This window comes from Gossypium raimondii, chromosome 9 (assembly GCF_025698545.1).
Source record: "Gossypium raimondii isolate GPD5lz chromosome 9, ASM2569854v1, whole genome shotgun sequence".
Lineage (NCBI taxonomy): Eukaryota > Viridiplantae > Streptophyta > Magnoliopsida > Malvales > Malvaceae > Gossypium > Gossypium raimondii.
Genome location: NC_068573.1, coordinates 45,525,875 through 45,551,950, shown reverse-complemented (window position 1 = coordinate 45,551,950; position 26,076 = coordinate 45,525,875). Strand labels below are relative to the sequence as shown.

The following is a 26,076-nucleotide window of genomic DNA, read 5'->3' as shown; positions in this document are numbered from 1 at the left end:
AGATTGATATGGTTGATTTGATAGTAATCTTATAAGTATTGTTTGTATGCATTTTTGATCAAATAGGTAAGTTTGAATATATGGATTTATGAAGTGATAAATCATGTATAAGACTTGATTTTTGGTTGGTTTTGGATGTCTTGGATTGGCTTGTGAATATGTTAATATGTTAATGCAGGTGCAAAGCAAATTTGGGTGAGAAAAGTGGCCTTGAAAATGGCCTATTTTTGTCTACACGAGCTGAGACACAGGCATGTGTCTCAGCCGTGTGTGACACACGGCCTAGCACATGGACGCGTGTTTTGGCCATGTGTCCCCTGCATCTTAAAAATTTCAAAACAAAATGCTCAGAATTGATCACACGGCCTGACACACGGGCATGTGGCTTGGCCGTCTGACCTCTGTACCTATTTAATGCATATTTTCATGTTCACACGGCCCCTAGCACACGGGTGCGTAACTTGGCCATGTGACCCAAGTCAGTAACCTCTATAATTTGGATACGAGCTGGGACACGGCCATGTTATTCTATTTCGAATACCCATACGGCCTAAGACACGGATGTGTCTCTTGGCCGTGTGAGCCATAAGGCCTGACCACACGGGTGTGTGTCCCCTGCACCTTGGAAAATTTTTAAAATTTTATGAAAAATTCTTTAAGTACTCGGTTTAGTCACGACTTGTTTCTAATGTATATTTTGGGCCTCGAGAGCTCATACAAGGGACTTTATGATTGAATTCTGATATGAATGTTAAATATTATGAAATATTTGTATTTGAACTGTAAACTACTGTATGCTCCGTAAACCTATTCCGACAACGAATAAGGGTTAGTGGTGTTACACAGGTTAAGTACTTCACTTTTGATCGCCGATTCAACATCCATCAATGATCCCAATCTCAAATGTGGTGATGTTGATCTTTTGTGTGGCATGTACTTAGGATGTTTAGTTGATAGTTATTTTGTGGATGAATTGTAAATAAAGCTATAGGTGTAATGTTGGTTGGTGTATATGTAATCATGTGTTTGTGTTTGATGCCATAATATGGTATGTTGAATTGAACCAAGATAAGTTAGGTGTTTGTGAATTTTAGTTGATGCTTAGGTGGTTATGAACTAGGCTAAATGGAATGATTTTTGTATATTTATAATTTGGATTTGAATGATGCATTAACGATATGTTTTGATGATATAAATGTGGTACCAATGAGGGTGCATTGGTTAGGCACTTAGGATGATTGTTTTGGCATGTTTTGAGTGTATTTGATCGTGTTTTGAATAGGTTAAACGAATGGTTTTTGAGTTGCTTAATGCCCAAGCAAGTAGGAATGGTAAACTTGTGGTTTAAGGCACAATTTAGGTCCACACGGGCATGTGACTTGGCCTTGTAAGACACACGGCTAGCACACGAGTGTGCGAGGCCATTTCGAAGGGTACACGGCCCGGCACATGGGCGTGTGACTTGGCCGTGTGACCCAAGTCAGTGAGTTACACAGGCATGAACACGGACTGGGACACGACCGTGTGTCCCTACTTCGAATGCTCACATGGCCAGACACACAGGAGTGTGACTTGGTCGTGTGAATCACATGGCCTGGCTACATGGCCGTGTGACCCCTGCAGTTAAAATTTTTGTAATTATTTCCTAAACTTCTAGAATTGTTTCAAATTAGTCCCTACCTATTTTAAAACTATCTTTAAGGTCCCGTAGACTCGTAATAGGGGCTGTAAGAGTAACTTTTACTCTGAAATGGTATGGACTAATACTCTGATGCTAATATTTGGAATAGTCTTATATGTATCCGAATTCTGACATTCTAGAAGGGATAAATAGTTATAAGAGTGTAGATAGTGGAAGACCAAGTTTAAAAATGCATAGCATAATTTATTATTCGAATGTATAAGAATCTAGCATGAAAGTATTAGATTGTCGTGACCTACCATTGCATATTATAATGTTATTAGTTAGTTTATATGTTGATTATGATTAAATTAATTGTTTGATTTGTTAGTAATGCTTGTGACCCTAATCCGATGACGGAGAGGGATTAGGAGTGTTACAGATCCAATCCACCAATGATTACCATCTTCCATTAAAGTTTCTAACGTCACTAGCTTATTGTCACTAACAACACCAATAAAACTCATTTTAGTTCACAAATCGCAACTTTAACTAATATTTTTCTGCATTATTGTTGATACACGTCATCTATCATGCTCAATTATTAGCATAAATCCAAATCATTAAAATTTCCTGTCGGAATAGATTATTAAGCTACGGAAATCTGAAACAACATACACTCGACTTGTACAATATCCGTCTTTGTCGACAACATTTGCAAGGATCATTAGCATAACACAATATGATCTTAATTACTTGTTTTGTTTATAAATAATTAAATAAATATTGATCCAGTTTCCCACAAAATAATCAAGTCATAATTATTTGGTAAATTTCAGGAACATTAATGGCCCCACAAACCTCGTTTGCTCATCCAAGCATTTCGTATATAATAGCAATGAGAAGTGAGGCCAAAACATAGCACATTTGTTAAGCCTTTTTCTCTTAGTTCTCTCATCTTTTTCGAGTTACGTTTAACAATGGCGGATATCAGTCCATTGCTTCCGGTTTCCAGCTCCGATGGATCATCCGATCTGACGGGTCAGGCTACCTGCCGGAGACCCATCAAAGTGGTGGTTTCGATATTTTTCGGGTTGTTAACGGTTGGCTTGTTTGCTGCATTGTTGATTAGAAACAATGGGTCAGTTGATTATGTTGACGTGCATGAAAATGAACGTGGTTCATTGGCTTCGATGGCCTTCGAGAAGGCTGAGAATTTAAAGCCGGTTTCACGTGGCCTGGCTGCCGGGGTATCGGAGAAATCAAACTGGGTTTTTGGCGGCGATTTACCGGACTATCCATGGAACAATAGCATGTTATCATGGCAAAGAACAGCTTTTCACTTTCAACCTGAAAAGAATTGGATGAATGGTAAGGAAGAAAAATACAGTTCCATTGCTTCTTTTTTGTTTTTAGATTCTTTGATACTTTCGTAAACTTTGTTGATACTAATATAAAGTATAGATTATTTTTAAATATTAATTTTACTAGTTATATAGGCTGATTTTTACATAATTTTTTTGGGGGTATGGCTGGGTGCTTTTACATTGCTGCTCTAACGTGGGAATCTGGTTCGTGCTGCTTCAGATCCTAATGGTAAGCTCCCTGTAATTAATATGTTTTTATCACATTTTTTATTTTTTAAAATATTTATATTTTAAATTATGTATAAGATAAAAGGGTTTTTTACATAAATAATACAAAAAAAAGGTAAAAAAATATATCAAAATAATACAACCATTTTATTATGTACCAAAATGGTACAGACAGAAAAAAAAACCTGGTCAAGGGTCTGCCACAGGCGGCATTAAAGGTGCCACTGCCACAAGCGGCACCTGTGCCATGTTTTCCCGGGACTCCCCAATTTAATTATTTTTTTATATTTTTTTAAAAAATAAGGTATTTTTAAAAAAAATAATGGATTATCTTGTTATTATGTTTTTTTTGTATATTTTTTATTGTTTTTTGTTGTTAGTTTAGTTATTATTGTTAGTTATTAGGATTAATAAAAATCCTAATTATTATTTTAGTTAGTATTATTATTGTTAGTTTTAGGGTTTAATTAATAATTATTATTATTGTTAATATCAATCGAGCCATTGCGATGCTGCAACTTCAAAACAAATTTATGTTTTAATTTCAATGTATTTTTCTTATTTTCGGATTTTATTACTTTCAAAAAATACTATTTTCGTATTTTATTATTTTATATTATTTTAGTACATAATGTTTGAAATATATTATTTTAGTGTGTTTTATATAAATTTAGTAAAAACCCTTATTTTGGCCATTTATTCGTATTTTTCTTATTTTGAATTTTATTACTTTCAAAAATATACTATTTTCCTATTTTATTATTTATATTATTTTAGTACATAAAGTTTGAAATGTATTAATTTAGTGTGTTTTTTATATAAATTTAGTAAAAACTCTTATTTTGGTCATTTGTTCGTATTTTTCTTATTTTCGGATTTTATTACTTTCAAAAACATACTAACTAAAATAATAATTAGGGTTTTATTAATCCTAATAACTAACAATAATAACTAAACTAACAACAAAAAATAATAAAAAATATACAAAAAACATAGTAACAAGATAATCCATTATTTTTTTTAAAATACCTTTTTTTAAAAAAATATACAAAAAATAATTAAAATAGGGAGTCCCAGGAAAACATGGCACAGGTGCCGCCTGTGGCAGTGGCACCTTTGGTGCTGCCTCTGCCACTGGGACCTTTGGTGTAGCCTATGGCAGACCCTCGACAATGTTTTTTTTGTACCATTTTAGTACATAATAAGATGGTTGTATTATTTTGATATTTTTTAAAAAAATTTGTATTATTTGGATTTTTTTTTTTTTAGTTAGCAGCCACTTTATGGTATTTTGCCACTGATTGATTGAATGGTAGTATGATTGATTAGATACTGGTTTTTAGTCAAAACCAGATTCAAAAATATTCTCAATAATTCATATTTCTATTTTCATTATCTGGGGCCCACCTTTATCTGAAATCTTTATTTCTTTTGATATAAGTTATATAGGAGAATTATAAATTAGAATTTTTATATATAATTTTTAATTTTTTAATTGAATTTAATTTCTTTTAAGAAGGAATTAGGAGATAAAATTTGATTTGTCATCCTCCTACTAGATTTTAATTATAACTTTTGAAAATTTAAAATAATAATATAGATAAACCTAAAATAAGCTTAGCTAGCGATTACTAATATGAGCCTAATAGTAAAATTTGAAAAGTATATTTTGAATCAATTTATAAATGATCTCCTCTACCTATATTGCAACATATTTATAATCTGTGTACATACAATTTGATGTAATTTCATACAAATGGTATGTTCCATTAAAAAAATAACAGAAAAGTGATAAAAGAATGGATTAATTTATGATTTTTTAACATATGATTGGTAAACAAAACAGGTCCATTATTCTACAAGGGGTGGTATCATTTGTTCTATCAGTACAACCCAAACGCTGCCGTTTGGGGCCACATAGTTTGGGGCCATGCTGTATCCAAAGATTTGATCCATTGGCTTCACCTCCCATTAGCAATGGCTGCCGATCAGTGGTACGACAAAAATGGTGTCTGGACAGGTTCTGCAACCATCCTTCATGATGGTAAAATTGTTATGCTTTATACAGGGTCCACCACCGAGGGTGTTCAAGTTCAAAACCTAGCTTATCCAGCCGACCAATACGATCCGCTCCTCGTCCATTGGGTCAAGTACCCTCGGAACCCGGTTCTGGTCCCACCACCGGGCATCGGTCCCAATGATTTCCGCGATCCGACCACCGCCTGGTTAACCTCCGAAGGCAAATGGAGGATTACCATAGGGTCCAAGATCAATAAAACTGGCATAGCTTTGGTGTATGATACTAAGGACTTCATAAACTACGAGATGTTAGATGGGTTACTTCATGCTGTGCCTGGCACTGGCATGTGGGAATGTGTGGATTTCTTCCCTGTTTCGGAAACCGAAAACAATGGCTTGGAGACGTCCATTAATGGACCTGGAGTTAAGCATGTGGTGAAAGCAAGTCTGGATGATGACAGACATGATTACTATGCCATTGGGACTTACAATGATCGCAATGGTACATGGATTCCAGACCGTCCCAACATCGATGTCGGTATCGGATTAAGGTACGATTATGGGATATACTATGCTGCCAAGACTTTCTATGATCAAAACAAGAAGAGAAGAGTGTTGTGGGGTTGGATTGGCGAATCCGATAGTGAGGCAGCAGATGTGAAAAAAGGATGGGCATCTGTTCAGGTAATTAAACGTCAATTAAAACCCAGATTTCTTCATTTACAGAACATGTTTATAATGTAACTATTTTAACTTAAACAGAGCATTCCGAGGACGATTTTGTTCGATAAGAAGACCGGAACTCATCTGCTTCAATGGCCAGTGGAAGAAATAGATAGTTTAAGGTTGAAAGGCAAAGAATTTAACCAAGTGAGAATCCAGGCAGGATCTGTCGTTCCTCTAGATATTGATTCAGCAACACAGTTGGATATCATAGCTGAGTTCAAGATCGATAGCGATGCTTTGGAGAAAGCAACCGGGTCGTCCGATGCATCGTTTGACTGCGCGACCAGCGGTGGAGCTGCCGAGCGTGGTGCATTGGGACCATTTGGTCTGTTGGTGCTTGCAGACGAGAGGCTGAGGGAGCAGACTCCTGTGTATTTCTACATGACAAAAGGATCCGATGGCAATCTGAAGACATTCTTTTGCAACGATCAATCTCGGTATGTTTGGTGTTTGAGTCGGTTTTTTATAAATGTAGGAGCCAAGAACTTAACGATGATGTCTTGTTGCAGATCATCTAAAGCATCCGATGTTGATAAACACATATATGGGAGCTTGGTTCCTGTTCTGAGAGGCGAAAATTTATCCATCAGAATATTGGTGAGTTTTTAACTTCCCTCCATCATCGATGCAGGCGGATGTTTTTTAAACCGAACCGACCGAAGAGTGAATGAAGATGAAAATGGAATGTAATGTAATGTTGTGGGTGCAGGTGGATCATTCGATAATCGAAAGCTTTGGACAAGGAGGAAGAACAGTGATTACATCAAGGGTTTATCCGACAAAAGTGATATATGGAGCAGCTAAAGTGTTTTTATTCAACAATGCAACGGAACTCAATGTAACTGCTTCACTTAAGATATGGCAGATGAACTCTGCATTTATTCAGCCATATCCAAATTTATGAACATTTCCAATACTCCCAAGAGAGAGAGAGAGAGAGAGAAAAGCCAATTTATGCAAACATCCTCGGCCACTGTCTCAAAGCTTAATCAGCAGCCATGTTTGGTTGCCATTTTAGCACCCTTAGCCTAGCTTAACCTTTCTTTCCCGCCTGTAAAATATTTTTATTCTTATAATAGATTCCGTTAGTTGCTTTTCATGTTCTTCAATCATCTTCTTGATATGCTAACAACATAATTAAAGCACAACAAATTGGAGCATAGTGGATCGTAGAGTTCTCCGTGGAACGGGTAACCCGGTCCAGCCAGAATACCTGCCTAAAAATATAAGTTTGAGCAAAAAATAAAGTTCGTTTAGAAAATGAGTTAGGTCTCAGGTAAGATTTTTTGGTCTCGAGGCTCGAATTTGCAATAAAAAATATCCTGTTGTTTTGTCATGTTTTGCACATGTTTTCTCACATTTTATCACTGTTTTGCCACCATTTCACTATTATGTTGTTATTATTTTGCTACCTTTTAACACCTGTTTCATTGTTAATTTTGCTACTATTTTATAAGTATTTGATGTTAAGTTGCACTTATTTTAATGTATTTAAGTACAAATACTTTTTAAATTTATTTTCAATTTATTAAAATTATTTATTTTAATATTTTTAGTATATTTGGTGTATTATATTTTTAAAATTTTTTATATAAAAATTAAAAATTAAAAAAATACGATTGGGCTAAATTAGGCAAAAAATTTAATTTTTCTTATTTGAGTTAGGCTTGAACAAAAGTTTAAGTCCATTTTCAAGTTGAACCTGGGTTGAGCCCATTAATTATATCTAAAATTTTGTTAGGATCCGACCTGGACCATGAACAAGTCTAGACAATCTATATTTTACTTAATTTTAAAGCAAATACTAAAACTAGGAAGATTTAAGCGCACGGACGTTATGAGACCAAAGCCTTGCATGAGTGGATTTAAAAGAGATTAAGCAATTCAAGCCCAAACGATCAAAGTATTTGGGCTACCTCAAAAGTGGAAGATCAGCCCATTTCGTTTATTACAACTCTGATTACTGCAGTTCTATTATCCTCTATTTATTCATTTTTCATTTACAGATTTACTGATGTCATTAGTACTTTATCTAGCATCTGTAAAATATTTTAACTAACTTAGAAGTTAAAATTTGTTATATGATGCTAATAAAATATATAATAACCCAATTCGATATCCGATCCTATTATCTAACCCGAAATACTCATGATTTAGGTAATCTCAGACACTCCATTTAAGGGGTTTCGACTATATTTTCTGAACCAGGACACCATTTTCCTCTCCAACTTGACCTCCGTTAATACTATGTATCAGCAAAATTCAAATCCTAAATAACCCTCGCATCAAATTAAAAAGCCCTACCATTTAATCTAATTTTGATTTTTGAATTTTATATTAACAAAATGGTTTTTTTATGGTTTTTAGACATTATTTTATGTTAATAAATTAAATAAAAATAAAATTTAATTCAATTTAGGTGTTGGCCCCATTGATTTGGTAAAATAGCTCTATTGATGTCCCAAATTTGTAAAATAATTAAATGGTATAAATGCTTTACCCTCTATTTACCTTTGCTCCTGGATTCAAGTAACCTTACAGACTAAAAACCATCCGAAAATCATAGATTTAGCTTGATTTTCTGCTTCTCGATTTAATTTAACTGTTAACCCTCCCATTTGCACCATTCACAATATTTTATGATTGCAGTAGTTTTTTAAGCAACCGTCAATCGAGGCGTTTATTAGGGAAGAAACTAGCAGCCATTTCAAACCTATTGATTTCACTGAAGAGGGTCCACTCCACATGCCATGATGCACTTTGCAATCATGTTTCAACCCCATCATATGGCTAACAACGCGTAAGCTGTTAAACCCTGTGTTCTTTAAAACTCCTCTTAAGTGTTATTATAATAAGTGTTCTTAAGAGTTAGTAATTAGACATGGTTTAATGTTATAATAATAAAAGAAAGACCACATTTTTCCACTTCAATGTTAAGCTCTGAACTGGATACAGGTTGTCACCCTACCTCTCTCTCTCTCTCTCTCTCTCTTCCACTAATGAATTGAATGATGGCTAGCGTCCGACAAATCTAATGCTTTTTCTATTATTTCAATCGTAACCAAAGTGCTTCCTTTTTTTTCACTAAAAAAGAACCCCAAAAAATACCCCAAACCATCAAGCAAAATCATATAGCCGTTTCTTTTGTTGTTTTCTCTCTCTCTCTTAAAGTTTCATCTCTAGAGCCTCTGGTTTCCTCTTCTCCTTCTTTTTGCTTACCAGATAATGTAAAAGAATATAACAAAGCTTTTCCCATTTATAAACCCAAAAGGAGTTTTTTTTTTTCTTGTCCTTGAAAAAGAATGGCTTTGAGTAGGTTCTGGGGTTGGTTTCTTATCCACATTGCTCTGTTTTTAAGCTTGTGTTACGCTGAGGATCCATTTGTTTTCTATGATTTTGAGGTCACTTACATCACTGCTTCTCCTTTGGGTGTTCCCCAACAGGTATGCTCTTTTCTTTAGCTAATTTTCCTTAGTTTTCATAACTGAGAAAATGGGTTGCTTTTAAACAGCTTTAAAAGTTTCAACTTTTAGCTTCAGATCTACAAAAGGAAAAAAAAAAAGTAGCTCCTTTTTTACTTGAACTTTGCATAGCTTCTGAGATTTTAAGTAAGCTTTTTTAGACTAATGTTGTGGATCTACTATTAATGGTTTCTTTATCTGCATTTACTTTGTAGGTTATTGCTATAAATAACAAGTTCCCTGGCCCTACTATCAATTCAACTACTAACAACAATGTCGTCATCAATGTTCGAAACAAATTGGACGAAAGTTTACTTATGCATTGGTAAGATCTTACTTAATTTGCACTCAAAAAAATCAAAATACAAAGATAGATGATTTAGCTGAATCTTTGGGTGTTATTTTTAGGTCTGGGATTCAACAGAGGCGTAGTTCATGGCAAGATGGAGTTCTTGGCACTAATTGTCCAATTCCTCCTAAGTGGAATTGGACTTACCAGTTCCAAGTTAAGGACCAAGTTGGGAGTTTCTTTTATTTCCCATCACTGCATTTTCAGAGGGCAGCTGGTGGTTTTGGTAGCTTTATTATCAACAATAGACCTATAATTCCTATTCCTTTTGACACTCCTGATGGGGACATTGTCATTTTGATTGGTGATTGGTACACGCGAAATCACACGGTTAGTGAAGTTACTGGATATATATATATATATGTGTGTATTTGGCTTTGAGGTTGGATTTTTGGGTGTAGGATTATAATGTGTCTGATGAGGGGATACCTTTGGATTGCAGGCTTTGAGAAAGGCACTTGATGCCGGAAAAGGTCTAGGGATGCCAGATGGAGTTCTTATTAATGGCAAAGGTCCTTACCGATATAATGATACTCTTGTACCTGATGGTATCGAGTATGAAACGATTAACGTCCATCCAGGTGGTTATTTCTTGCAATGCATTGTTTAGTTATGACTTATGATGATTTGCTTAACTGATACTCATTTCTATTGTGTTATTCCGGTTGCTTGTGTAATTAGAACTTAGTGACCAAAAAAATGGAATTAATTCCAGGAAATGGAATTTAGGAGTAATTTGCATCTATTTATCCTACTGGAGTTGTATTTTAGATATTAATGAACTTTAATTGCGGAGTGTTAGGTTATTTATACTTCAGTCATAATACTTGTACCTGAGTATCAAGATTTGTTGACCCTCAAATTTTATACGTTGGAGTATTGGATGGTTAGTTAGTGGCATTCATACATATAATAACTCACTGGAATTCGTTATTACTATAACATTACATTATTATGTTGGTCAGGGAAAACTTATCGCCTTCGAGTTCACAACGTGGGAATATCGACCTCCTTGAATTTCAGGATTCAGAGCCATAATTTACTTCTTGCGGAGAGTGAGGGATCATATACGGTGCAGCAGAACTACACTAGCTTAGACATACATGTAGGGCAGTCTTATTCGTTTCTGCTAACCACGGATCAGAATGCAAGTAGCGATTACTACATTGTAGCAAGTGCCAGGTTTGTGAATGAATCACAGTGGAAACGAGTTACCGGTGTTGCCATTTTGCGTTATTCTAATTCGAAAGGAAAGGCATCCGGTCCCCTCCCTGATCCACCGCAGGATGATTTCGACAAAACCTTTTCAATGAACCAAGCTAGATCTATCAGGTTCATTCTCATTGTGGTTTGAGTGCATGAGCACATTTTTCACACTTCAAACATTTTGCTTGTAATGCATGCCTTGTTATAAACAAATTATATTTACACTTTAGTCGGTTGCACAGTCTTAGTTTCTCTGCTTAAATAATGCAGATGGAATGTATCTGCCAGTGGTGCTCGCCCGAACCCACAGGGATCGTTTAGATATGGTTCGATTAATGTGACTGAAGTTTACGTCTTGAGAAACAAACCACCAGAGACTATTGATGGGAAAAGACGAGCGACACTCAGTGGGATATCCTTTGTCAATCCTGCTACACCAATCCGGCTTGCTGACCAGTATAAGATTAAAGGAGTATATAAGCTTGATTTTCCCAATAAACCACTTACAGGGCCACCTAAAATGGAAACATCTGTTATTAATGGGACTTATAGGGGATTTATGGAAGTCATCCTACAGAACAATGACACTAAGATGCATACTTATCACATGAGTGGATATGCATTTTTCGTTGTCGGGTAGGAATTTGTTTCCTTGACACATCATCATGTGTATATGTATCCGTATGCACTATGATTTTAACACTAAATTTATCAATTATCTTGTTGCAGAATGGATTACGGTGAGTGGTCGGAGAATAGCAGGGGCACATATAATAAGTGGGACGGGATTGCCCGCTCCACAACACAGGTAGGTCATAGGAGATATGTGGTTCTAAGGCTTGCGCAAGTTCAGTATTTTTTTCCATTTGACATAATAGTCTGGACCTGCGACCAACAATGCCTACTGATATCCCTCTTTGTAGGTTTATCCTGGTGCATGGACTGCAATCTTGATATCACTTGACAATGTCGGAGTCTGGAACCTTAGAACTGAAAACCTCGACTCATGGTATCTTGGTCAAGAAACATATGTCAGGGTTGTCAATCCCGAGGCTACAAACAAAACTGAGTTGCCTATGCCCGACAATGCCCTCTTTTGCGGTGCCCTAAGCAAGTTACAAAAGTAAGCAAAATGAGTCCATTATCCTGAAAAGTTTTCTTCTCCAAGTTAGCTTTTAAAAAGAAAAATAATCGATGACGGCTAGTTACAAATTCTACTTGGTGTCCTTTTCAGGCCGCAGGATGTATCATCATCATTGGCAACATCAATCATAGAGGGTAGATCAAAACTGTTCTTTACAGTGCTGATGATTGCCTCGACCCTTTTCCTCGTTTCCCGCTAGGTGCTTTTCTTTCGGGGGTGGTCTGTGCTTGTCCGAACACGTGCTTCACACGTAAGGTTTGTGTTTGTATGTTTAGGCGTGCGGGTGTAGTGTTGTTGATATGAATCTTTGGTGATTTTGATAAGTTCTATTAATTTTTTTTTTCCTTTTTTGGGTTTTGGTTCAGAATGTTGTTAATGCATTGCATCAAGGGTTTCCTTGTTTAATTTATTGGGAGCATACCATTCTTTTAGTACCTATAATTTATGTACTGATGACAATGCATCAAATTTAACCTCATTTCTCTATTTATTCTTTCATGCTCTTCTGCAAATGCCATCTATATCACCTTGTTTTTACACTTTTTCTTAAGTTCTCTCATACACATATATGAATATGTACATGCATAGTATAAATATATGCAAATGCCATCTATACCAGCATGGTATGGCCTATTAAGGACTTGGCTAGATTCGGGTTGACAATATCCAAGAGGTCTACGGGACATGAGCCATGCTAGCACGGTCCATTAAATAATGATGTTGGATTGTTACGGTCCATTAACATATAGGCTGATTCTTTAATGGACCATGTTTCTACCGTTTCAAATTTATTATTTTTAATTTTTTTCACATAATAAATATATATATTAATCTACTTAAGATATGAACATAGCTTTAAGTTGAATTTCTAGCTTTAGGTTGGGCCAATTATGGATTTCAAATGTGTGGAAAAAAGGAAACACTTTTGCTTTAATGAAAGGAAAACAAAAAGTGTGCGGGTGGTAAAGGAATAGGATCTTATCAATTAGTGCATGTGGTCCATTATTCCATTATTATTATTATGCCATATTTTCAATGTGGTCAGTCGAAATACATCAATAATAAAAATATTAAATTACATCAAACAGTACAGGGACTGATAGTAGAATTGGACCCTATAATTAAATTTCCGTGTGGAGTTAGAGCCGCATTTCGAGTTTCGACCGTGTGCCCGGTACGGACCACCGACCAAAGTCTGCATCACTCGTTGTTCTTACATATTATTTTAACATTAACTAATCAGACAACTCGAAAGTCTCTCCAATAAATAAACAGCTCTCTTATCGTCCGATAATCGAACCTTTTTCTCTTTTGAACTCAAAATTCTTCAGAGAAAAGCGTCGAAACAGAGGCATTCTTTTGCTACGAGACCCATTTCTGAAAACCGACAACAACCCAGTTCTTGGTTTCAGATTTGAACACTAACCATTTCATTATTATTTTCGTTTTTTTTTCTAACCCCGAAAAACAAAAAAGAAGAAGAAAATTAGAGGGTTCAAGCTTGGAAGTAAGCTAGTGAAAGTTTTCAAATGGATAATCCGACCCGGAAGTAGAAATTATAGGAACAGTTTCTTGAGACCTCGGATCAGATGCTGCAACCTGTTATCTCGAATCTGCTCTTTTGCCCGGTTTCTTCGATGTCGAACGACGGGGCTTTGTAATTCGGATTCGGGTCCGGGGTATGTCCGATTGGGTGAGGAGGGAATGGAGAGAGTTGGCGGGGTACCGAAGGGGCATGTTATTTATTTTAACCACCCGCTGTTTGAAGAGCTGTTGAAGGAGTCAGAGCAGATTTACGGGTTCAATCGATCGGGAGGTATCACATTGGCTTGTAGGATTTCGGAGTTTGAGAAGGTTAAGATGAGAATTGCCGATTGGGACCATTGCCGACGCAGAAAACATCGTGGCTGTTAATGTAATCTTTCACTGTTGTTTTCATCATTAAGTAAATCTTTGTGAATATAGGTTCTTTGGCATAGTCTTACGAGAATCATTGCATGAAATTGCGTCATAGAATATTAATTTTTTTTCACGCTGATGGATCCTTAGCTTAAGGATAAGTTACTTCTGCTATAGTTACAACTTGTAATTTCAAAAAGTTTATACATCCAAGTTCATCTAATCAACAGTTCATACCAATTAGCCAAAATTTCATAAGTGATGTATTTTGTATCCTGTTGTTATCAACAGCATTAAACATATATAAAAAGAAACTGAAATGTTTTGTAGCAATCCATGCCAATCAACTAAAATTCATGAATTAGTAATGCATTTTTAAATAAAGTAAGTCGTAATTTAATAATAATAATATTAATATTAATGGTAAATATTAAAATTCAAAATTCAAATTAATTCCCTTACCACGTAAAATTCAAATATTTCAACCTTTAAAGGTTAAAATGTGATTCATATTCTGAATCTTGATCTTGGGAATATCATACAATATTGCAACTTTAGGGTAAGTTTCACGTGCTATAGAATATATATTGAGATATACACGCATATATTTTTTAAAACCTGAAAATCAATGATATAATAGAATCCAGCGACAGTTTTAACTGCTCAAAAACAAACCATTTAAATAACAGGCAACTATTGAACATTTCCAGCAGGAACTACTTTTATGAACAATCCATTCAAGTTCAACCGACAAAATGGGAAAAAGGATAAAAAGAAGAAAAAAGTTGAAATTTTGGTTCCAGTTTATCTCAGTTGGACAATACCAGCAGTGACCAGCTTTTGAATCTTGTTCATCACCATAGGATTCTTGGTGTGCTCCTGCGCTGCCTTTGGGTTCTCCTGAAAATCAACCAACACCTGCCCACATCCCAATCTTTCTCAGTTAGACATATAAATAACATGGAATAAAAATACTATCACCTTACAGCTCCTGCGCAGCTAAACTGATATTTTTTCAGTACTTACCTGTCTCATGACTGGATCCGATAGAATGTTTTGAATTTCTGGATCTTGCATTGCCTTGGCCTGCAAAATTCCATCCATTTACATTATCAGGGGCCTCCTAAGCAGCTTTTCAGAACCTAAGCGTACACAGCGGCATAATGAAATACTCACCTGTCTTTCCTTCAATTCTTCAGGGCTGAAATCACCTCGACTAGCTCTGTTAATCTGTTCTACACACCTACGAAATGATTGAGCGTAACAGATAATTAAACGACACTGCTGAAACAGATACATGAAACCAAAAGCTGGGAGCACAAAGTCATGTACCTTCTAACACCATCAAGCAATTCCTGGTTATTCGGATCATGCTTCAACCCTTCTTGGTATGTTTCTAAAGCTTTGTCATACTCCTTCATGAAGAACTGAACAGCTCCCTTTCTTGTGTAACCCTTTGAAAATGTTGGATCTAGCTCAATGCACTTCTCAGCATCTTTCAATCCCTCAGGCAAAGCGCCCAATTTCGTGTAGCATGCTGCTCTATTGCTGTATGCCTGACAAGGCCAAAACGCATTTCAACAGTCAGTATAATGCCTACTTTTTCGGCATTGGTCACAGACAAACTCGCTAAAACAGAATATACCTTTGGATCTTTGGGGTTTCGTCTCAATGACTCGGTATAATGCTTCACAGCCTCTGGATACTTCTGCTGTTTGAAACTTTCATTCCCTGCATATAAACATTTTTGAGAAGTCAACAGATAAACAAGGTTGGGGACTACTGTTTTTACCGACTACACATTGGCTCGGACCAAACTTGAATGAATACATAATGCAGCAGGATTAAGATATTCTTGCTACTCTAGGAAATACTGGTAGACAGAGACATAAACCAGTAAAAAATAATTAAAGAACTATGAAGGTGCCACTGAAAACTAAACATAAACTTATATCGAATACCTTTCTCACGCTCCTCATCAGCTATCTTTGGATCAAAATATTCTTGCTGCTCTAGTTCTTTCTTGGCTTTTTCAGCATCATTTAGTTTCTTCAACGTGTCAGGATTGCGATGCTCAGTAAGAGCTTTCTGGAAAGTCTCGATGGCTGGTTCATAATCTTTTGAGCATTTCGCCATCTTCACCAAAGCAGTTCCCTTCCTAGTCAAAGCTTTCGCTATCATTTTATAGTCTGCTCTGAGCTCTCTACCTCTTTCAACAGCCTTCTCACAATCCTTAATGCAGTCTTCATACTGCATTCGACAAGGGTAGTAGGCAAGAAAAGGGATTAAAGTTAGATATACACATATAAACATATATCCTACCACAAACTAAGGGCAGAATTCTCTTATTATGTCTAATGATAATGATTTGACATCTTTCAGAACCGAGAAAATGAATGGAAATCCTCATTTCCCCACCAACTCATGTGGTCTTTTGAAAAACACAGAATGTATTTGTGTATGAACTCAATGATCAATACGAACACAATTAAGCATATGTTATACACTCTGAACACTTAGCACCGCATGAAGAATATAAACAATCATGCTATCATAAATTCATTCTCTACCATTCAAGATGTTTTTTAATAAATTGAATCAGTATTAGATTGCCTGTAAAAACAGGGAATCATCTTTAGACCTGAAGCTACCTACAGCGAAAATCACTCTGTTAAAACTTAAAAGTAATATGTAGTCATTAATTATTTTTATACACTGAAATTTTTATACACTGAAATGATATCAGCATGAATGCTAATCAACCAAAAAATTGACATTTTTATAAAGTTCGTAGCAAAAACAACGAAAGAAGAACATTTTATAGTAGCTTCTAAACAAATAGAAATAAATAACCATACCTTGCCCATTTCCAAATAAACAGCAGCCCGATTGGTAATGTATGAAATATCTTCATCATCGATCTCCATTGCTTTGGTGTAATGTTGAATAGCCGTCTCGAAGTCTTTCTTCTTATAAGCAGCATTTCCAGTCTCCTTTTCCTTTAAAGCCTTTTCTTTCTTCTCGTTCTTCTCCTTCTCTTCCGTGATTTCCATCGGTTCTGGTTCTGGTTCAGGCACAGGGTCCGGCTTCTTCGACTCTTGCTTAGCAGGCTGCGACGGCGCCGGAGGTGAGTCCGCCTCTGGAACCTCCATGTCATCCCCGCCACCAGCCTTAAACTTAACATTCAACAAAACCCCCAGAGCTTGCATAACTCTCTGGTCTTGCAAATGCTCATTCAATTTGCTAGGATTTCTCTGAATCTCCTGCATCGCTTTAACAAAATCCGGCTGCTGTAAAAAAACCCTAGTAGTCGGATCCGCCGTCAACTTAGCCCACATCTCCGGTCCCTGAAAAGCGTCACCAAATAGATTGGGCGGCGGCGCTGCCCTAGCTCGGGAAGCCGAAGCCGTCGCAGCCGACTGAGCATCGGCCAAGCCGGATTTCAATGCTTCATTGTTAGGATCAATCTCAATACCCTTTTTATAGGCCGAAACAGCGTCTTCGTATTGGTGCAAACCGAGGTGAGCGGCACCGAGCCTGCTGTAACCTTTGGACCAGTCGGGTTTAAGGTCGACGGTTTTCTTAGCGTCGGATAATGCAGCATCGTATTGATGGAGGGAAGCGTAAGCGGCGGAGCGATTAGAATAAAGTACGTGGTTGGTCGGGGAAAGGTTTATAGCTTCGGTGAAGTGTTTGACAGCGGTGTTGAAATCGCCGGAAGAAAAGGCGGCGTTGCCTTTGGCTTTAGCTTCATCGGCCATTGCAAAACAAGTTTAGAAGCTTTGGTTTTGGGGGAGGAATTTGGATTTTTGGGGTTTGGGGTATTTAGAGGACCAAGCAAGAGACTTTGCTGGTTCTGGAATCTTCTTTAGGCCTTTTAATATTATGTATTTTTATTTTATAATTTTATATTATATAGTTTTCATAATTTAATTTTTATTTCGTAAAAAAAGTTTAAATTGTTTTATTTTTATAATTTTAATTTTTTAATATTTTATATTTATAAAGACAGGGTTGATAATGTGTAAATTTTGAAGGTGAAATGTATTAATTTTTAAAAAAATAAAATCAATTTTATAGAAAGTGTAAAATATTAGGAATTAAATTTCTTTTATATCAATCAAAAGAAAGCCTGATTCATATTTTATTTGGTGAACAAATACATTTTAATAGTTGAATGATTAGAATTGAAAATTCATCTTACAAACAAAGTTAACCAAAAAATTCAATTACCAACATGAACCCATTAAAAACTTGAGTAATTATTTAAGTAGTTTACCTTAGTGTTTTAATGTAAAATTTACCAAAATTTATCAACTTTGTCATTATTTTAAATGTTTAAAATTTTATAATTATAAAATATTTTAAAAATAAAATTATAAAAAACAACTCAACCATGTTTTATGAAATAAAATTAAATTATAAAATATAAAATTATAAAACTAAAATATATATAAAAAAAAGTAAATGTGGGTGAAAAAAGGGTGCCACATTTTGGCCTTTTGAATTAAAATATCATTATTTATTATTTTATTTATTTGTATTAAAATATTGTCTTTTATAGGTGATGTTGCTTGATACATTAATGACACCACTTTTTATTTTTAAAACAATTCATTCTTGTAAATAATTTGTTTTTCACCCCATTTTGTAAGTATTATTTTTTTCATATTATTAATGTAAAAAATCTCGATCTTTTTTTTTCATATCTATGTTAATCGAGCTAAGATTCAATGGGCCGTTTATATTAATTTTTAAAATGTATATTATGTTTACTTTTGTATTTAATATTTTATATGATATTTATTTTATAGAAAATTAAATCTAAACAATTTAATATATTTTAATGTTGACATATATATTTAATGTTATAGGATATAAATTATCTAATATATAAAATAAAATAAATAAAATAAATAAATAAATAATATATACATTTTAATACTCAAGATTGGGCGAGCCCTCCTCATGATTCCTCCTTTTGCTCCTCAAATTTCACGGGTATTAGCAGTAGTTTCAATTGTTGTTCTCCTCCCAAGGCGTGTTCTTCTGCGTTACTCACCCGTCCGCCACTGGAAACACCACTTCCGTCCGACTTGCATGTGTTAAGCATGCCGCCAGCGTTCATCCTGAGCCAGGATCGAACTCTCCATGAGATTCATAGTCAATACTGATTAGTTATGTATCCAATTTTATTTTCTTATACCATTAGAAAAAGACAAGTGAAGAAGAATCGTCCATAATGTGAGTGAGTTGAGTTCAAATTATCTCTTGTATGGTTGAGATTAATGCAAGTAGTAACGAGCTGAGTGAGTTAAGTTTAAATCATCCATTTTATTGGGAAGATTATAGATAATTACTTTTTAGACAAAACTCCTTAAATATAGGATTATTTGATTTCAACTAGATAATCTGTTATATACTTTATATTCTAATACGGTAAACTTGAAAGGGAACAGCAAAGTGTCAGCATGCTGGACCTAATATTAGAAGCATTAAAGCAAATAAAGCGTATTAAGATGGATTTGTCAGTTGCGAGCGAAGGCAAAACTCTTAACGAAGGCCAAAGCATTACTTGTCAAATGTGCGACATTAACGATGCCTTTCCTAATTCCTTTCTTCACCTTACCTTTTACATCCATATTAGCCAATCCGTTCTTGCAAGTCTCCTCTTCCTCCAAACCCATGTTAACCCACATCTGAACATCGTTCATTTCAACCTGAATAACATCATTGGAGTCATCTACCCGGACGACGCCGTTGTCTTTGCCCCCCTCGTCCATCACCTTAGTAGACATTTGCAACTTCTGCACTAAATCAGTTAAACCTGCAATGCAATCTACCATGGCTGCCACTTCATTGGGTCTCAACCTATGGATTCTTGACGTGGCTTGGGCTGCAAAAAAGGTTGTATTAAGAGGTCCTAATAGCTAAGGGTTACCTTGGATTTTGCTTGCATGGCGTGCTAAAGATTTAAAGCATAAGTCGGGGTAGCTTGTTGCCCTGCAAGGCTTCTTTATGAACTGTTTGCTTTTGAGGTGATTATAGACATTAGAGGCCGAGCATGGGTTAAAATAGGAAAACAATTGCAGAACAATAACTAGAAATGCTAAAACATAAATTGAAAATTTTCTTCTTCTCTTTTTCTTTTTTGTGTGTGTTGGTACTTCGTGAATTTGGAGACTTAATTTATAGAAAATGTAGAAAACCCTCTTTTTCCCATCAAATCTTAGAAATTAGTAAAGAGGGTATGATGGGTTTAATGATTCAAGAAATGTAGTAATTTTTCTTTAATTACATATTAATATTTATTTTATAAGATTTTACAATTTGCAAAATATACCCAATTGTCAATGTCATGATATCAACTCAAATAGATTGTGGTGTGCAAGGCGGAGACTGCGTCGGACAGCGGCGGCGCAAGAAAAAAAAAAGAATGAAGGAGAAAAAAAGGAAAGAAACAGGAAGAAATAAAAGGAAAAATAATAGTAAGAAGAAGATAACAAATATGGTGGGTCCCACGATTTTAAATAAAATATTTTAAAATCCATGTCATGTAGTTGTTAATGTTTTAATAATCATTAAAGTAGTTTACCCATAAAAATAATTTAAATTTGCATAATTAATTTGTCCTCTATAAACATATTTAGACATTAAGTCCATGTTGAATGGATTTATAAATAATTTTTAGTAAACTTAAAATATTTAACTTTTAATATAAAATATGTTCTCTCGCCAATTTGTGTATCTATACTATTAATGAAATCCTCGATCGAGTTCGTGACCATCAATTTGTTAGCAAAATTACAAAATATCATTTTGTAATTAAAATATGTTATATTATTTAAGGGTATTCTAGTCTTTTAATTTAAAAGGATTAATAAAATTATGCACAAAGTGAGATTTGAATCCATACTAACTAAATTAATAAAATTTAAATTTATCATCAACCAAAATAACATATTAATTAATTTTATACATTTTCATTTTGATATGCATAATTTTATATCTATCAATTGTATCTATTAATAATGTTGTTAATCAAGTTAGTGTAACAAGTTAATTCAACACTAACTCACAATCGATGGCAACACCATGGTAAACAAATTTAGTGGATTGATGTATTTATGTCTTTAAATTTCGTTTTTTTCACAATTTAATCATTTTTATTTTAAAATCGTATATATTTCTTGTGTTATTATGATTAATTAATTTTAAATCATACATTTTATTATTTATTGTATGTTATTTTAAACACACATCGTATTCTAAATCCGTGGTCTCCACACGATACGCATGTGATAGATATAGATAATGTCACTAATTGCGTTGGTGACACTAATCAACTTGATATTTACTTTTTTTAAATAGAATTTAAATATTGAATTTTTTTCACTAACTTGATAATTTTTGACATGTTATAGAAAATGACAATATTAAAATAAATAATTATAGTACCTTTAATATTATTAGTATAATGTATTTACCTATTTCATTTTTCTTTTACTCACAAGTTAAGCTATTTTTATTTTAATTTTAAACATAGCATATGTTTTGTTATTATTATTAGTTTCAAATCTTAGGTTATATTATTTATTGTATGTTATTTTTAAATACATGGTTTCCACATGCATATATGTGTGATAAAATTTCTAGTATTATATAGAAGTTTTCAAATGAAGCAAGTCGAGCCTATCTATAATATTAGTATATTTTATATTTGTTTAAATTCGACCCAACTTGAAATATGGATCTAAATTTTTATTGAAATTCATTCATATTTGTAAATAATTAATACAAACTCGTTTTAGGCTCGCTTATATTATTATTTTTAAATATATATCATTTTTAATTTTGTATTTAATATTTTATATGATTTTCCTTTTTATCAAAATTTTAAATTTAAACAATTTAACATGTTTTTTAATGATTACATTGTATTGTATTATTATATATTTAATTTTATGCGATATAAATTACTTAATGTATCAAAATAAAATAGCCAATAATCTATTGACCTAGTGGTAAGTGTAACGCCCCTAACCCTTATCCGTCACCGGAACAGGGCTATGAAGCATTACCGAACTTTACGAATTAAATACGGGCATTTCCCAACATTTGTTACACATATTAAGAATCAATCATATAACACTCATATTGTCCCTTAGATGGACCCTCGAGGCCTAATATTCACCTTAGAAGTGAATCGGGACTAAACCGAGTACTCAGGGAATTTTTCTCAAAATCTCAAAAATTTTCTTAGAAGTAGGGGACACACGCCCGTGTGGCCGCACCCGTGTCTTAGGCCGTGTGGGCATTTGATATGAGGCACACGGTCGTGTCCCAGCCCGTGTTCTTACCCGTGTAACTCTCTAACTTGGGTCACACGACCAAGTCACACGCTTGTGTGCCAGGCCGTGTGGGTAACTAATTTATGAAATTAAGGTGCAGGGGTCATACGACCATGCCACATGCCCGTGTGTTAGGACGTGTGAAAATATTTGAGCATTCTGTTTTCTCAATTTTAAAGATGCAGGGGAAACACAGCTAAACCACACGCCCATATGCTAGGCCGTTTATCACACACGGCTGAGACACACGCTGATGTCTCCGCCCGTGTGAACGAAAATATGCCATTTTAAGGCCACTTTTCTCACCCATTATGATTTCACCCTATACACAACATTTTAATACCTCAATACGTCCCAAACAAGCAATTAACTTAAGCCAAATATCACATTTTAAGCATGACATACATCCTAAATACTCAAATACTTAAATTTACCTATTTAATCCATCTCATTGGTTTATCAAAATATACTACTAGTTACATAAACATACATACAATATATATATCATTCACAACCACAATTCAAATTATATTATTGCCAATTCAACCCTATACATGTCATATAAACCAAAATTTACATTGCAAAAACTACCAGATTAAATTGGATAGTGTAGCTTGATGTGTTGATTCGATCTCCCGGTTACACGTTAATCTACAAAAACATTAAACAACACGAGTAAGCATAATGAAGCTTAATAAGTTCAATAGGTTAAACATTGATCTTATCGAATTTAATATAATAAATTAAATTATAAATTAATCATACATTTTTCCCTGTCAAATACAATATAATCAATAAACACACTTCCTTAAGATCAATATCAATAATAATCTATAAATCTTTCAATTCAATCGCATAAGTCTCTTACTATTTTTTACTGAATTGAAGAACGACTTACGAATATTAATACATTGTTCTTTTTGTGCCACAGTTCAACTATGGTCTTACACATGCATTGCCATGGCCCTCCCATGGTCTTACATTTGTAGTATCATAACCCAGTTATGATCTGATCATCAGAATGCCATAGTCCAGCTATGGTCTTACACATGTATCTATTCTGCCATGGTCTAACCATGGTCTTATGTTCAATGTGTCATAACCCAGTTATGGTCTTTTCATTAAAATGCCATAACCCAGCTATGGTCTTACATTTAAACACTGTCATGGTCCAACCATGGTCTTATCCGCCAATTCATTCTTTGCCACAAAACGATCGTACTCAATCCTACATTCTACTCATTTTAAACATTCAATTCAATTTTCATACTTTTATAATAATCTTAATTTCAACAACAAAATATGAATAAATACATTATATCATTCCTAAATTAATAAATAATCATGAAAGTTTAACCATATGAACTTACCTGGGTTGGATAAAATTGGTAATAGTTCAGAGACTACTCGACTAATTTTCCTTTTTCTCGTTGATCTATGAGCTCTTGATATGAAGTAAAAATATAAAAATCAGCTTGAGAAGCTCTATAATGGCTGTTTTTGGCTGAGAATTGAAGAAGAATTGCCTAGAAATCTTTAGATTTCTTTTTATTTAAGCTTAATGTCACAAAATTTGCAATTTTGCCCTTAAATCACCTAATTCAAAGATTTTTTTCTGCTTATGCCTCTTCAACCATTCCTTGGGTGTCTAATTGCCCTTTTAGTCATCCATTATTTACCATTTATGCTATTTAATCACTTTAGTAAGTCTTGCACTTTTTCAATTTAGTCTTTTTTAATTAATTAACTACTGAAACGATAAAATTTTCTAACGAAACTTTAATACTACCTTAATGACACTCCGTAAATATTTATAAAAATATTTACAGCTTGATTTATAAAATCAAGGTCTCGATACCCCTTTTCCAAAACTAATTAACCTAATAATTCCTTCTAAACTCAAATTACTATTTCATGAATCTTTCTAAAATCACATTTAACTAGTAAATATTAAATAATAAAATTTACGAGCTTACTCATCGGAATTGGTGATTTCAAATCACCGTTTCCGTTAGCACTGAAAATTCAGGCTATTACAGTAAGAGTATTATGTTGTAGGCTAGAATTCGGATTCGGTCCTGAGCAATCTCATTCTTTGCCCCCAACTCTAAAAAAAAAAGGCTTAAATATGTATTTAGCCCATCGAACTTGACACCTTCTCTATACAATAAAGACGCGACAACTGTAATTTTATATATTTATAAAATAAATTTTTAGGGTTAATATGTAGTTTGCCCATTGAACTTTATTTAATTGGTACTTAAATTATTTTTTGTACCTAATTGGTACTTAAACTTATATTCTGTCACCTAAGTTTGTAGACTCGCACTAACAGTGTTAGTTTATGCTAACATGACATTGATGGCCAATTTGATGATTTGATGAATACACTAGCAACTTTTCAATATGTCATGACTCATGTGATGAGTATAAATTGTTTTTTAAAATATTTAAAATAAAATAATAATAATAAAATATAAAATTTTGTTGGGATTCATTCTTAATATGAAAAATTTTATACCATTATTAGGTAAAAAAAAATTTGAGATATCAACTAAGCATTTTTTTTGACAAATTGAGCGTCTTTTTTTTTACCCATCTTCTTTCTTCGTCAAAAAAGCTTGCCGCTCCCCCCTCCGATCTCCATTCAAAAAAGAAACGTCGCGGTCGACTTCTGCTTCGTTTATCTCCTTCACTCCCTCCCCCCCAATAATATATTTATTTCATCTACTCCCCAATAATTCCTTCTTTTGCTATTCTTCATCTCTCTTTTTTTAGCTTCAATTTGATTGTTTCTTTGGTCTGGTTTTAAGTGTTTCTCTCTTCTAACAAACCCTTGAGAAAACTTCACGCTTAATGCTTACTTTTTGGATTCATTCGAAGGTTTTTTTTTCTTTCGTTTTTGTTCTAGAGATGGGTTTGATTTCAATTTTTTTGGGGATTTAAAGGGAACTCTCAATTGGGTTTAGCGAATTACTAATTTTTATAGCTCCTTTATGGGTTTGGTTTCAGATTTTTGGAAGATTTTAAGGAACCCACATTGTTCTAGTTTCAAGGATTCAACTCCTTCATCTTCAATGTTCTACAGATTTTGAGATAATGGGCTCAAAAAGATTCTTTTTCTTCGCTTTTCTTTCTTAATCTTTTCTTTGACACCTACTCTTCATTCCAATTGCAAAATTTTCCTTCTTTACATGCTTAAAGTTTAGCCTTTTGAGTAGATAAGAATTGGGATTGAAAAACATGGTGTGAATATGGAATTTTAATTTGAAGTGTCTATTGGGATTGAATAACATGGGATTGTTTTAAGAATATTAAGAGATTTAAAAATATATATTAAAAACCTGTATTTTAATTTTTTTTCAAATTATGATTTTTCATTTTGGTCACGTGTTATAAATTTAATGACATTACAAAAATGTTCCCAAGCCATTGACCAAAAACAAATTCAGATACAAGTTGGGACCAAAAGAAAACCCTTACTACCCTGGGAGAATGTGTAGGAGCTAAATGCACATTTAAGCCAAATCAAAATATATTATAAAAGTATAAAATGAGTTAAGCTGAGAAAATTTTTCTAGCTATTTCGTCTAAGCTTTCTTAAGGAAAATTCTCAGTGGGAGGGTTAAATTCTTATAATAATAAATATTGCACCTATGGGCGTATTATTTTTCTATTGGAGTTGGTCTTTCGATGTATCGGTTA

The 26,076-nt window shown here is 34.1% G+C and overlaps 4 protein-coding genes across 5 annotated transcripts; 2 read left to right on the top strand and 2 right to left on the bottom strand.

Moving 5' to 3' along the window:
* Positions 1–2,536: 2,536 nt before the first annotated feature.
* On the top strand, positions 2,537–7,070 carry LOC105800263 (acid beta-fructofuranosidase). 2 transcript variants are annotated; one of them, XM_012631272.2, is made up of 6 exons: positions 2,537–2,992; positions 3,209–3,217; positions 5,063–5,919; positions 5,998–6,398; positions 6,471–6,558; positions 6,671–7,070. In XM_012631272.2, the coding sequence occupies exons 1-6, from the start codon at positions 2,602–2,604 to the stop codon at positions 6,863–6,865; spliced, it is 1,941 nt and encodes a 646-aa protein (XP_012486726.1). In that variant the 5' UTR covers positions 2,537–2,601; the 3' UTR covers positions 6,866–7,070. The 2 variants fall into 2 exon arrangements, with proteins under 2 accessions (XP_012486726.1, XP_052476843.1); XM_052620883.1 differs by lacking the exon at positions 3,209–3,217.
* A 1,930-nt stretch (positions 7,071–9,000) lies between these two features.
* On the top strand, positions 9,001–12,607 carry LOC105800264 (monocopper oxidase-like protein SKU5). Its single transcript, XM_012631273.2, has 9 exons — positions 9,001–9,404; positions 9,638–9,747; positions 9,831–10,101; positions 10,214–10,352; positions 10,737–11,103; positions 11,248–11,613; positions 11,707–11,785; positions 11,901–12,100; positions 12,212–12,607. Exons 1-9 carry the CDS (start codon positions 9,264–9,266, stop codon positions 12,318–12,320), a joined length of 1,782 nt encoding a protein of 593 aa, XP_012486727.1. The 5' UTR covers positions 9,001–9,263; the 3' UTR covers positions 12,321–12,607.
* Positions 12,608–14,625: 2,018 nt separating this feature from the next.
* On the bottom strand, positions 14,626–17,872 carry LOC105800266 (hsp70-Hsp90 organizing protein 3). Its single transcript, XM_012631274.2, has 7 exons — positions 16,879–17,872; positions 15,982–16,270; positions 15,666–15,751; positions 15,353–15,576; positions 15,197–15,263; positions 15,047–15,106; positions 14,626–14,938 (listed from the first exon to the last, which is right to left on the bottom strand). Exons 1-7 carry the CDS (start codon positions 17,779–17,781, stop codon positions 14,825–14,827), a joined length of 1,743 nt encoding a protein of 580 aa, XP_012486728.1. The 5' UTR covers positions 17,782–17,872; the 3' UTR covers positions 14,626–14,824.
* Positions 17,873–19,540: 1,668 nt separating this feature from the next.
* Positions 19,541–20,380, bottom strand: LOC105797974 (21 kDa protein). The gene is given in 2 exon segments (XM_012627837.2): positions 19,541–20,152; positions 20,364–20,380. Coding segments are annotated over 2 exon segments (621 nt in total). The 3' UTR covers positions 19,541–19,548.
* Positions 20,381–26,076: the final 5,696 nt, after the last annotated feature.

Bases quoted from the DNA above. Each gene is read 5' to 3' on its own strand.
- LOC105800266 (XM_012631274.2), bottom strand. From the start codon at position 17,781: ATGGCCGATGAAGCTAAAGCCAAAGGCAACGCCGCCTTTTCTTCCGGC. The intron at 16,271-16,878 runs GTATGGTTATTT...TGTCGAATGCAG, and splicing joins TTTATTTGGAAATGGGCAAG to TATGAAGACTGCATTAAGGA. The intron at 15,577-15,665 runs GTATATTCTGTT...TGGCCTTGTCAG, and splicing joins GAAACCCCAAAGATCCAAAG to GCATACAGCAATAGAGCAGC.
- LOC105800264 (XM_012631273.2), top strand. From the start codon at position 9,264: ATGGCTTTGAGTAGGTTCTGGGGTTGGTTTCTTATCCACATTGCTCTG. The intron at 9,748-9,830 runs GTAAGATCTTAC...TGTTATTTTTAG, and splicing joins GAAAGTTTACTTATGCATTG to GTCTGGGATTCAACAGAGGC. The intron at 10,353-10,736 runs GTGGTTATTTCT...TATGTTGGTCAG, and splicing joins AACGATTAACGTCCATCCAG to GGAAAACTTATCGCCTTCGA.
- LOC105800263 (XM_012631272.2), top strand. From the start codon at position 2,602: ATGGCGGATATCAGTCCATTGCTTCCGGTTTCCAGCTCCGATGGATCA. The intron at 5,920-5,997 runs GTAATTAAACGT...TAACTTAAACAG, and splicing joins AAGGATGGGCATCTGTTCAG to AGCATTCCGAGGACGATTTT. The intron at 6,399-6,470 runs GTATGTTTGGTG...GTCTTGTTGCAG, and splicing joins TTTTGCAACGATCAATCTCG to ATCATCTAAAGCATCCGATG.